General features: G+C 40.8%; 1 protein-coding gene across 2 annotated transcripts in view; it reads right to left on the reverse strand.

Annotated features, from left to right (window-relative positions):
• LOC138038948 (peroxidasin homolog) overlaps positions 1-12,561 on the reverse strand; it is a 28,216-nt gene that overhangs the window by 5,797 nt on the left and 9,858 nt on the right. For both annotated transcript variants that reach the window (XM_068885052.1, XM_068885051.1), the window contains 2 exons: positions 4,653-4,841; positions 241-375 (listed from right to left, as the gene is read on the reverse strand). In XM_068885052.1, coding sequence (XP_068741153.1) covers positions 241-375; positions 4,653-4,841 — 324 coding nt within the window. The remainder of the gene's footprint in view (positions 1-240; positions 376-4,652; positions 4,842-12,561) is intronic.

Consider the following 12,561-nt stretch of genomic DNA (forward strand, 5'->3'; position numbering starts at 1 on the left):
CTGGCATGGCTTAGACAAACCACATGTGTGAGACATTTGGGGTGGCTTTTTAAGCTTAACCTCCATCCTAGGCATCAGCACTGCACTGATGAAACAGTACTGTCTGCAGTTAACTACTGCCTGCAGAAAATTTGTTAACACACGAAAGTGGAAGGTCATGCGAAGAAGTTATCTGGTCGAACTCCATGGCCACCTAAAGGTGTAGTGTAAAAATTCTGGCTCCTTTCATCTTTGACTTACTTTTCATGACGGTGATCGAGAATCCAACACTAGAAGCAAGTCCTCCGCCGGAGGAATACATGTTGCATCCATATATCCATCTACCATCTTCTTCTGTCACGTTCTTGATGATCAACGACAAGGTTGCCTTATCTCCTGCAGAAAAAAATTTATTGTATTGAAATTGCCTCATCTATTGAGCAAGGCTTGCACATGTTAAGTCTAGTTTGTTCTGTTAACAACAATGTTTTTAAGGTCTCGTCATAGGTTCGATAACATCAAATTTCTGAAAATCCTTTTTTTGCAGAAATATAAACATTTTGAGTTTAAGTATGGACTGCAACTATAAATTAATCTCAGTAAGTCCATGCAATTTTCGAAAAGCCCCTCAAAAGCACATTTTCAGGGTCGTGGCAATATCGTGACTTGATCATGAAAACTTGGCTTTTACTCGGCCTTAGAATTAATATTTCTTAAGAGTTGATCTTATTAGGAACTACAACGCAACAAGTGTTCGTCCGATTCAGCACAAATTTTCAGGACTATTTCAATACAGCTCGTTGTACAAAACTGTGTCAGCGTTCTTCAATTTTTTGACGAGTTTTGATTTTATACCATACTTTGTATAAATACATGGTCAAAAACAATATTTTAAAAAACTGATTGAAGATAAATAATGCAAAAAGCAAAATATGAAAAATCACCGACAACGTTTAGCTGAAATATATTTATGTCAAAATTGATTTCTTAAGAAAATTTCAGGACAATTTAAAATCCCTTGCAGCTAGCAAAATCATTGGTCGCATTTAAGTCCCTCAAAAAGTCTTATCCACATAGGTCTTACTCAGGACCCATTCTTCTGTTGTTGTTCGAAAGGTCCATTGCTGCGCCGTTTTCACTCAAAAGAGCATAATATTAAAATGAGTTCAAGACAAGTATCTTATGACCACTGTCCTCAAGCCGGCAGCTGAGTGAGCCACCTCAAGTCTGCATATCTAGTATATGTGCTCTCTTAGTGCCCTGTGACTTAAAGTGCAACACAATGGGAGATGTCTGTTTTTAATTTTTGCCTTACTAGAAAACGCTCAAAGATCTGAATAAACAAAACAAACAACATTTTTATTAATTTTTGGATAATAATCCTGGCGAGTGCGCAAACCTAGGTAGCAGAGCTAATCGAGGCGGGTTGGGCATTTTAAAAATCCCACGCCATTATCAGTACGTTAAATTAGGGAAAAAATAAATGAAAGAAGTAAATCATTCTAGAGTGAGAAAGTAAAAACTATAAATGAATTAAAGTGCCTATGAAGTAAAAAACAATTTATATCTATTTGAAAGAGTTTCAAAATAATGACTAATGGCCTTTACAGTTTTGAAGTATCTTTTTTTGTTCCAGAGATATTCGAGTTTTTGTGTTATTCAAATTAGCAAATTGATGACGTAATCAGTGGTTCCGCTGGAAGATGGATCACAAAATCAAGAATATCTCTCAAAGTGTGACAACGATATGATTCAAACTTGGCATGAGTCATAACTTTTAAGTATGACGTAATCATGGCAACACTTTTAGCTCCAGTCCCTTTTGGTTATAAATGAAGTTTCTCAATTTTCTCTCAAATCAAGCAAGACTGTCAGTCCTGCTCAAAACACACATAGAGCCCATGTTGCTGTAGGTCTCCTAATGATATTTGGTTAAGGCAAAAGCAGAAACACCATTTCCGCACAACCTTGATCTGGAAGCAAAACGGTTACCATGGCAACTGTACAATGTATGTCATTTTAGGTGCTGACTGATAAACATTATTAGTGCCAAGTTTGAAGAGAACTGCGGTAACATTTCCAAGGATATTTTAGATTTTGTGATTTGTTTTCCCCTTGGAACCACTGATGACGTCATCAGTTTTAGCATAAAAACCTTAATATCTTCCCAATAATATGACATATTTTTAAAATGAGAACACCATGTTTCCTTTCTTCAAAAGATTTTTCAAATAAGCCTTAGTTATTTTTCGTTTCATAGGCACTTTAAGCTAAGAAAGGAAAGAGCATATTTCTCGTCTATTATAGTAGAGATCAGCTCAGATTATCAAAACCTGAACGTTTGATCCTATATGCCAGATACGTTTTGAGCTTTGTCTCCTCTCGAATGACTTATTAGTCGTGGTTTGATTCAGTTGTGGAGACAATAATAAATCTGTTGGACAATGAGCAGAATTTCCTGAGCTATGTTAACTTAGTTGCTATATTTTAGTTGCAAAATTCCGTATAATACTAACAACCTTCAATACTATAAAGATGTAAAAAAAAAAAAAACAAACAAAAAAAAACGATGCGTCTGGCTTGAAATATTTCAAGAAGTTCTGTTCTGTGGATATCAATGGTTCATGTCTAAAAGGTGTGGTCGAGGTTTACCTGTCTACATCTATAGTTGTTAAAGAAATTTATCGGCTTCTCAGTCATCCAAAAGAGAGTTTTCGTCCCAAAAAGAAGCGAGGAGAAATGGTTATAATCTCAAAGGAACTGAAGCACTCGGGATTTCCACTCAGTGATATTTGGAAAAACACCTATTAGCCACCTACCCTTTCCGAGGCACGAGAGAAACAATGCTTGAAGTTTTTATTTACAGGGAAGGATTGCTATCACCAATTTTCTAGTTATAGTGCACCTAAAACCAACTGTTTTTCGTTCCTAATATAATCTTCTCATCCATAGCAAACATATGTCACCATTGTTACCCAGAATTTCGATCGCTTTTTCTGTGTTATGCAAGCCTTGTAAACTTGGCAGAACTAGCAGTAATTTGCACCCACGACCGCTATGTGAGTGGCATGGGCCTATTCTCGATTCTACGTCACAAATTGCTTTGCATTCCTGTTTTCAAAGAAATTTTGTATTGCAAAGCAGTTTGTGACGTAAAATCGACAATAGACCCATGCCTCTCACATCACGGTCGTGGGTCCAAATTACTGCTTTTGGTGATAACTTTGCGCGTCTTTCCCAGCAGATAAAAAGCGAAATTTTGAGGTAAGAATGACAAAACATGCTTGCTTTTGGTGGAGAGCGTAACATTGTAGATGAAATATATTTGAGTTTAGGCGCACTTTAACACAAGTTGATAATTTTTGTTTTTCTGAAGAAAATTCTCTACATTTACACCTGCAAGTTAATAAATGCATTTTCTAAGCTTGCGCTTTTTATTCAACAAGTTGCTAGCGCTATGAATGCTAAAAACAAATAGGCTTCGGGAACGACACCAGAAAAGCTTCCCAACAAACGTGCTCTCGTTTTTAAGGATTGTCCCTCTGCAAGAAGTTTGCATGTAAGAAATATAACGCAATGGTTGATCTTTGAAACTGTTATAATAACATGGTCATATGTAATTTGTGATAATCCTGATTAGCATTAATTGATATTTTGCCATCACGTAGCAGAGGCCTGGTTGTGAGCGGCAGGCGCTTGGAGTGCCACGTGATCGTGGTTTGTATTTGGCGATCGTTTAGCGAGCCATACTACGGTCATCCTTCGCCGCGTGCACAAGTCCTGTTTCGTTTTTTGTCCTATCGAGCTGAATTAGTGTTTAATGCCTTCGTTAGGCAATATATGATAGCGTTCATTTACATTACAAGTAGTGTCTTTCAAGTAGAACACCCCAGAACCCCGAGGTTCCCACCACTGCCTTGGTCGGGGGTACAAATTTCCCGTTTTTTTAGGGGTTTTCGTGTCCGCCTCTGGTGCACTGCTTTTTCTCTTTATTTTAGAATTGATGCATTAATATTTTTGTACCTATTCCAATGCTTATAAACTGCACGGTGGCTTGGCTGGCCAACGCGCCCAGATATCACCTACAATCTCAGATATAAATAGATAGTTGGGCCACTTCATGCCAACATCCTCTATTATCTTCTCGTGCGTTCCATGCCGCTCTCAATGTTGTTTATCGCAGTTCAGTCACCAAATCTTTCACACCAACATTGAGAGGGAAGGGAGAGGCAGAAGTGTCCCAACAATTATGTCTGGGACTGTAGCTTGAGTGTCCGGTTGAGTAGTGGAGGAGTAGACAGTATGAGGCAAACCGAGGCGCTTGCCTCAGTCATTTTCTTTTTTCGTGACTTTTTAAACTAAAGCGGGATTCATCATAAAATACCGACGAAGAGAACGTAACCATGGGCATTGCCTCAGTCATATATTTTTTTCTGGCTACGGCCCTGAATTGTATCTAGCTGTTATAATAATAAGTCGATGATTTGCAGGGTATATTGTATTTAAGTTATTTAAATGATATAGTGCATTAGACAAGGTATCTACAGCACTTCAAGGGACTTATTTTTCCACTGGAAAAACCAAACATTTTCTTGAGATAGTGTTCTTCCCTCTATGAGCAAGCATGCAGGGCTTTCCAACCTGCCTCATACATATAAAAAAATTCAATTTACCTTCTTTCTTTTTTGTTTGATAAATTCTCCCTATGCCAGCAATGTCCAGCCAATTTCCAGTTACTTTTTTTCTTTGAAATTTGACAATTTCCTGTGGTCCATCTTTTCCAACGGAGATGCATGTAGTATGGACTTCTGATCCAACTATCGGAAACATGTTCTTGGGATACGGTCGGACGATCTGTGCACCTAAGTTAAATTATCGAGAAATGAATACATATTATTCACCGGCTGGGAAGTCCGTACAGGGAAAAAATGTGCCCGAGGTCAGGCGTAAGGCAAGAGGCCACAGGCAGAGGGTCGTACTTAAGGCCGAGGGCACCGTTTTTCCATACACGGGGCGACTTAAGCCGGTTTTCTGTTTTCTTTCTGAAAATGAACATGGCCAACTGGTTTGCAAAACGACTTTCTACGCGCTCTACGTCGCATTGTCACAGTTAAAATTGAACTTATAATTGAAAAAAGCGCTCCGTTGGTAAAACTCAGAGAAAAATGATACATTAACGAAAAAAGAGAACTTCAAATGACTCTTGGTGCAATAAATATAAAAACAACAAACAGTTAAAATTTCAAAACAAGCACAGAGAAATGAGCTAAGCAAACTAAACAATGATACTTAAAAGTTTTGTACAAACAGGCGAGTAATGTTGTACGTTTTACAGTGCAACGCGCCTTACCGTGGCCACCCAACAAACTTTCACATTTGACAACTACGTGTATACGTCAACAACCCATTTCACGATGTTCAACTTACAACTGTGCGAAATTTGCAAGGAAGCGTGACTGTCAAACAAATTCACACACCCTGGTTGGCGGACAATTTGTACAAAACTCTGTTAGGTGGTCACGGTAAGGTGCGTCGTACTGTAAACTGCTTTGTCTTGTTGAAAGTGAAACGGAAGTTTTTAAAACAGGAGGAAAAAATTAGTTAAAAATAGGCAAACACCTCAGTCTCTGCCTTCATCTCTTATTATTTTAAGGAATTATCTTTGGTCTCCGTTATAAGTCCACAAATCGGTGCAAAATTTAGAAAACTACACAAGAAAAACTTGTTGACATTAATTCATGCAAACTCCACAGCGCTGCGATTTGTTTGTTTGACTGTTTCAGCTACGAATCCGTATTTTCTTAAATGAACTTGAGCAAACTAGAACGACATTATAAATAGAACTCCAAAAGTAAAAAACTGAAAAACGAAGCTCAAAGGACTTCTCTGCAGCTAGTCATTTTTAGTTAAACAGCGTGTCAACAGTTCAAGAAGTGAGATACCGTATAGATTGTAACGTTTTACTCATTACCTTCAAACTAATACACGGGTAAGCCCCGCACTATCTTAGTGAGCTGATTACCATCAAACAGAAAGGTAAATATAGTCTTAGATCCGCAAGTAGTTTGACATTAAATCATTATTGAACATAGATATCTAATGATATTGTAATACCCGATGAAACTTTTATATTAATATTTGCTCAATAGAAATTTAATAATAATAACAAATAACAATAATAGTAATAATAATACTACTACTACTACTACTAATAATAATAATAATAATAATAGCTGGACACTGGGGTAGAACAAGTTGGTGCCTTAGCCTACCACTGGAATATGTGCGCTCCCGCCCACTAGAGTCTTGGGTGGCACCTTTGCCAAGTGCCAACAACCCAAAAACCCACCCGTGTTAGAGTTACAACAACCTCATTTGATGAGAGATTGTCAAATATTGAATTTCACACTAACGACGTCAACGGGACTGGAGCTTGTAGTGATCGTCACCTGCTACTGCTGAACAACAACAGAAGAGATTAGGATGGTCAAAGGAGGATAACAAACGGTTGTTTGAATGTTACATCAGGAGTGAACCAGAGAGGCGAGAGTACAGAAAAAGATTGCTAGACCTGTGGAAAGCCCGTAACATCAACAACGAACTAACAGAAGTCACCGAGCAGAGATTGGCTGATCAAGTACGCCAGACTAAGAACAAGAAGTGGCTAGAGACTGTGGAGCAAGAAAAAAAAGCCATACGAGTAAGACATGAACATCAGGCGTTTGAAAGTACAGAGCTCCATGCCACAGATACACCAGACTATGAACATCAGGGGACTGAAACTACGAAGGTTCTTACCACAGATACACCAGACTATGCAACAACATCTGATACCCAAGAAGAACACCAACGTGAAGAGGAACTCAGAGTTTTCACTGCTGAAGAATTACAAGAAGAGATTAGCTCAGAACTGGAAGCCCTTCATGACAGGATCCTAGAAATTATACAACTAGAACAGAGAATTGGATTACCATCACTGAAGTCATGCGAAAGAACGAATCTGAAAGCAGAAGTTGGAAAAATCAATAAAGGCGTCAAAAGGATTCAGACGCACAACATCACTGAACTGAATTATTTAATGTATGCAGCTTCATATGTTACTACAGAAAGAGTGGGAATGATAAACGGGAGCAAAGGGAACAGAAGAGCCATTGTGGAAGAGAAGGATTAAGGAGAATATCGAAACTTGGCGAGAAGACCTGACCAGGATTGAGGAAGTCCGAAGAGAAAACATGAGATTGAAACAAAGAGAGAGGGAAAGGTTGAACAGAAAATATCATCTTGACGAAAGGGGCACTTTGTATGTCTCAGGCATGTTGAAACAGAAGATCAAGGCAGATGGAGTTAAGATCAAAAGATACGACGAGAGATGTCAACAGTTCAAACACAACCACCTGTTTAAAACCAATCAGAAGCTGTTCTACAAAACAGTAAATGGAAAGGTTCGAGGAGAAACGGTGTTACCTGATCCCACAGAAGCAACCTCCTTCTGGAGCAAGATCTGGTCGGAGGAAGTCGATCACAACGAGAGAGCACCTTGGCTAGAGGATGTAGAGGTGGAGTTCAGTACAATAGAGGTGCAAGATATCAGCCTCACTGTGCAGGATAGTTGAAATGGAGTGATCAAGACAGCAAACTAGAAGGCATCCGGCCCGATCTTGTTCAGGGGTTCTGGTTTAAGAAACTGACAGGATTGCACTCAGGTTGCAAGAATACTTGCAAGACTGTATATGTCAAGGGAATGTACCAGAGTGTATGGTCAGGGGAAGAACAGTTTTGATACAAAAGGATACAGTGAAGGGTGCCCAGGCCAGCAACTACCGTCTTATTGCCTGCCTACCCATGATGTGGAAGCTCTTGACAGGAGTTATGGGAGAGACGTTATACCACCACTTGGAAAGGAATGGACTGCTAACAGGTGAACAGAAGGGGTGCAGGAAGAGAACCCGAGGAATTAAAGATCAATTGCTTGTAGACAAGGCAATCCTGAAGAACTGCCGGAGAAGGTTGACAAACTTGTCAATGGCTTGGACAGACTACAAGAAGGCACATGATATGGTGCCGCATTCATGAATCCTGAAATGCCTGGAAGATCTTGGCAATGAATGGCTTTCTGCACACCAGGAGTAATGTTGCGAGGCTGTACCTACCGAGAAAGGAAGGGGGAAGAGGACTGATCGACATCGAGGGGTGTGTAAGAAAGGAGAGCAAATCCCTTCATGGCTACCTAAGAGAGAGCACACAGTGGATGCTTCAAGCTGCAAGTTGCGGAAAGTGTTGTGTCTCTAAGCTACGGGAAGTTGCTGAGACACAATAAACATTACCCAGTAGAACACCCGATAACTGGAGAGAATCGAATCGAATAATAATAACAATAACAATAACAATAACAACGACAACAACAATAACAATAACAATAATAATAATAAGAAGAAGAAGAAGAAGAAGTCAACAGTTAAAGAAAACCAACAACTCGAAAAACAGCAAACCAGCAATTTTTTGTCAGCAAAATCATGTGAATACTCGCCTTGTTGAAGAATAACCAAGCCTTTCATTCCATTGCTGATGTTTTTCCTTCTCTTTGCAACGGTTAGTAAGCGAAAACTTGCATTTTAAGGCAGGGGTAAAATCCAACTTTTTGTCGCACAGTAGTAAAAGAAAAATTACTTTAAGATTTCCCGCGAATTCCGGACTAGGCAACCGGTCTGGATGGAAAAATGCTGGACCGTCCAAGAGCTCGTTATTAGCCAATCAGATTCAAGGATTTAGGATTCCGGACCGCTGAAATGCTTCAGAAAAAAATAAATAGAGGATATTTTACGGTGGCGAGAAGATGTGAATTTTATGTTCGAGTGACAAGAAGAATATTGCAATCTTTCGCCGCGCGCACTCGTGGGATATTTTTCTTGCTCATATATTTGAGCTAAGTGTTATTTTTTTCCTATATATATATAGACAGGAGTGTTTTACTCATAAATTTTCTTTCTAACACCGAGCACAAACTTTATCGCGAATTTTCGCCGCTCGGCGCGGCGGCAGGAACTTATTCAATTTTCGCATTTCTTCTTCACTTGCAAGGACCTCCATTAATAGTTTTAAGTTGTATGAAGTTTTATTCTTGGTGTTAGTATTTTCTTGTTTCTCAGAGAAGGATTTTACGTCAGCATGAGAGACCTTCACGAATCTTTCAATGATTGTTTGCAAACAACCCCTAACAACCATGCAAAAGGCAGGAAATGACGCTATCAATATCCATTGAAAATACGCCACTCAGGTCCCGGATATAGTTTCGTAATATATAGATTTATCCAAGTCTAAAAGCGGAGCTCCCAGGTTGTTTATTTTTACTGGCTGTAGGGTTGGTGAAATTATAAGTGTGGTATTAGGTGTTCATTGTAACGACTTTCAGCTTGTAGATGTGGCTAATGCCCCGTTGCATGTTGGGGACCATATGCTCAGAGAGATCCGCCATTTTGTATTTTCCATGTTTTCATACTATTAAAGACCAAGTTTATTACATGGTAGCAAGGAAACGAAGAAACTGACCCACCCACCGCTGAGACAATCAGTCAAGCCTAAATGACCACGCAAATCTCTCCTCTCGGAACGTTTGAAAGTGCGAGTACTCCGCAATCAGCCGATGCATGGCCAAAGGGGCTGCGCCGATTCGACCGGTAGAGAGTAGCGTCAGGGCATTAAACCAGAAACAGGTCAGTACTCTCCTTTATGCTATGGGTCACAGCTCCGACGATATTATCCAAACGATTCGAATAGACGAAGAAAGTGTCTCGTATGAGGATATTAAAACATCATTGAACGCCTATTTTGCTGAACGACGTAATGTTATTGTGGAGAGAACGCGGTTCAACAAATGGTCGCAGAAACCAGGAGAATCTGTGAACACAATCATCCAGGATCTTTACAGATTAGCGGAAAATTGCAACTACGGTGCATTAAAAGATGACCTGATTCGAGATAGAATCGTCGTAGTGGTTGTTGATGATTCACTTTCGGATCGACTCCAGTCAAAAGCAAACTTAACACTGGCAGGAGCTGTTCAAATGAGCCGTCTGGCAGAATCTAGAGTACAAATCAGTGATCTCGTCCGCGGAGAAAATAAACCAGTTCAAGTTCAGTTCAAGGGAAAATCGGGAATAGAAAACTGCTTAATAAAGAGCCTCCAAAGTTTGCCTCATCTTATGTATGGTGTGGCCGTGAGAGACACCACCGCCAAGTTTGCCCGGTTAAAGATGCCACTTGTGTCAAGTGTAGAAAACGAGGGAATTTTCAAAGTGTTTGTCGTAGCGCTACCACCACAAAAAGAACGTACACGAGCTCCAACAAGATGAAGGGCAGGAAAATTGGAACGAAGCTTTATTCCTTGGAGAAATTTTGACCAACGGGGGTGCTTGGACTGCCCAACTTGGAGTTAATGGCCGAAATACGCGCTTCAAATTAGACACTGGTGCAGCAGTCGCGGTTATTGGTGCCCCGACCCCATGGTTAAAAGATCAGGAATTGCTTAAATCGAATCACACCCTGCGAGGCACTGGAAATGTTCAAATTTCAGTTATTGGTATGTTCAATGCAAAACTCGTTTACCGTAAGGAAAATATCACCGAACCTGTATTTGTCATACCAGATCAACCATGTCCACTCCTAAGCAGAAAGGCACGTGTTAAGTTAGCGCCAGTAACACGCACTGAAAATAAATCAACGAAGTCAATCAGACTCCAGCCTATTTCAAAGCTGAGTTCCTATCACTGTTCAGGGGCCTGGGGAAATTAAAATCAGAAATTCACATAACACTGCGACCTGACGCTCAGTCACATTGCCTTTACACGAAGAGGAAAATCCCCTATCCTCTACTGCCAAAGGTTAAACAGGAATTAAACTCAATGCTCCAGCAGGAAGTCATTTCACCAATAACCGTGCCTACTACTTGGTGCTCAGGTCTCGTCCCAGTCCCCAAACCCAACGGCAAGGTCAGGCTGTGTGTTGCCTTAACCAAGTTGAATAAAGCAGTTCAGCGAGAAATTCATCCAATTTCCTCCGTTGACGAAAGTCTAGCCAAGTTGGGAAAAAGTTGTATCTTCAGCAAGCTCGATGCAAACAGCGGCTTCTGGCAACTACCCCTTGATGAAGAATCGAAACTGCTGAAAACATTTGTAACCCCCTATGTCCGTTACTGTTTTAATCCCCTCCCATTTGGCATAAGCTCCGCGCCAGAAATGTTTCAGCGAACAATTTTACAAATCCTTAAAGATGTAGAAGGAGTAATCTGTCAAATGGACGACATCCTCGTCCATGGGGTTGACCAAGAAAGAAAAGCATGACCGACGTGTCACGGCTACACCTCACTGTCTCCAAGAGGCCGGCATAACTCCCAATGGCGAGAAATGTGAATTTTCCAAGACTTCCATGAGATTATTAGGCTCCTTCATCGACAAACAAGAAATACATGCTGATCCAATGAAGACAAAAACCATATCCGATTTTCCATCACCCCAAAATGTGAAAGATCTGCGACGCTTTTTGGGTATGATTAACCATCAGGGGAAATTCATCCCTCGCCTGGCTGAAATCAGTGAACCCCTACGTCATTTGCTGTGTAAAGACAACACCTGGGGATGGGCATGGGAAGGCTCTCAACAGAGAGCATTTTAACAGATTAAGACAACACTCACATGCATCAGCAGACGTATTGGCATGCTATGACCCAAATCGACCAAATGTCATTGCAGCTGACGCCTCCATAAACGGTCTTGGCGCAGTCCTCCTCCAAGTGCAAAATGACTGAAAACGTAGACCAGTAAGCTATGCATCAAGATCCCTTGGTGATGCCGAAAAACGATATTCCGTTATCGAGAAAGAAGCATTGGCATCAGTATGGGCATGCCAGAAGTTTTGGTGTCTATGTCGTAGGTATGAATTTTGTTCTAGAAACTGACCACAAGCCCCTTGAAACTTTATTTAACAAGACTGGGCTTTCCAAGACACCATCACGTATCCAGCGTTGCCGCCTGAGGTTGATGAGTTTGAGTGCCACCGTTTGGGAGACCTAACCTAACCACAGACGCACTCTTTCGCGCACCCACTGAAAAACCTGGGCAGATGGATCAGCAGTTTGTAGAAGATTTGAAAGTTTTGCAGCCCAAACAGTGTTTACACTCCCAGCAACAACACAGCGACTGTCAGAGATACGAAAGGCTCAACTTAATGATAAGGAATGCAGGCAAATTAGGACCTGTTTCACTCAGGGTTGGCAAACATATATGCCACGCCAACCTCTACTGCGTCCCTACTTGGAGAACAGGGCCCATCTGACGCTTACTGGTGACTTGCTTCTACACGAGGAGCGCCTCGTAATTCCAAGATCTTAAGTGTCAAGATAGAGCTCGAACATCTGTATGGTAGCCAGGACTTTCCAGTCAGATTGGGAAAATGGTGGCTTTAGGGTTAGGGTTAGACACTTGTCCCAGAGATCGCCCTGAGCCCAAGGAGCCACTCTTGTCCGCTTCTTTTCCATCACGTCCTTGGGAAAGGCTAGCTGCTGACCTCCTCGAACTGGAAGGAAAACTT

Source organism: Montipora capricornis, chromosome 2 (genome assembly GCF_036669925.1).
Source record: "Montipora capricornis isolate CH-2021 chromosome 2, ASM3666992v2, whole genome shotgun sequence".
NCBI lineage: Eukaryota > Metazoa > Cnidaria > Anthozoa > Scleractinia > Acroporidae > Montipora > Montipora capricornis.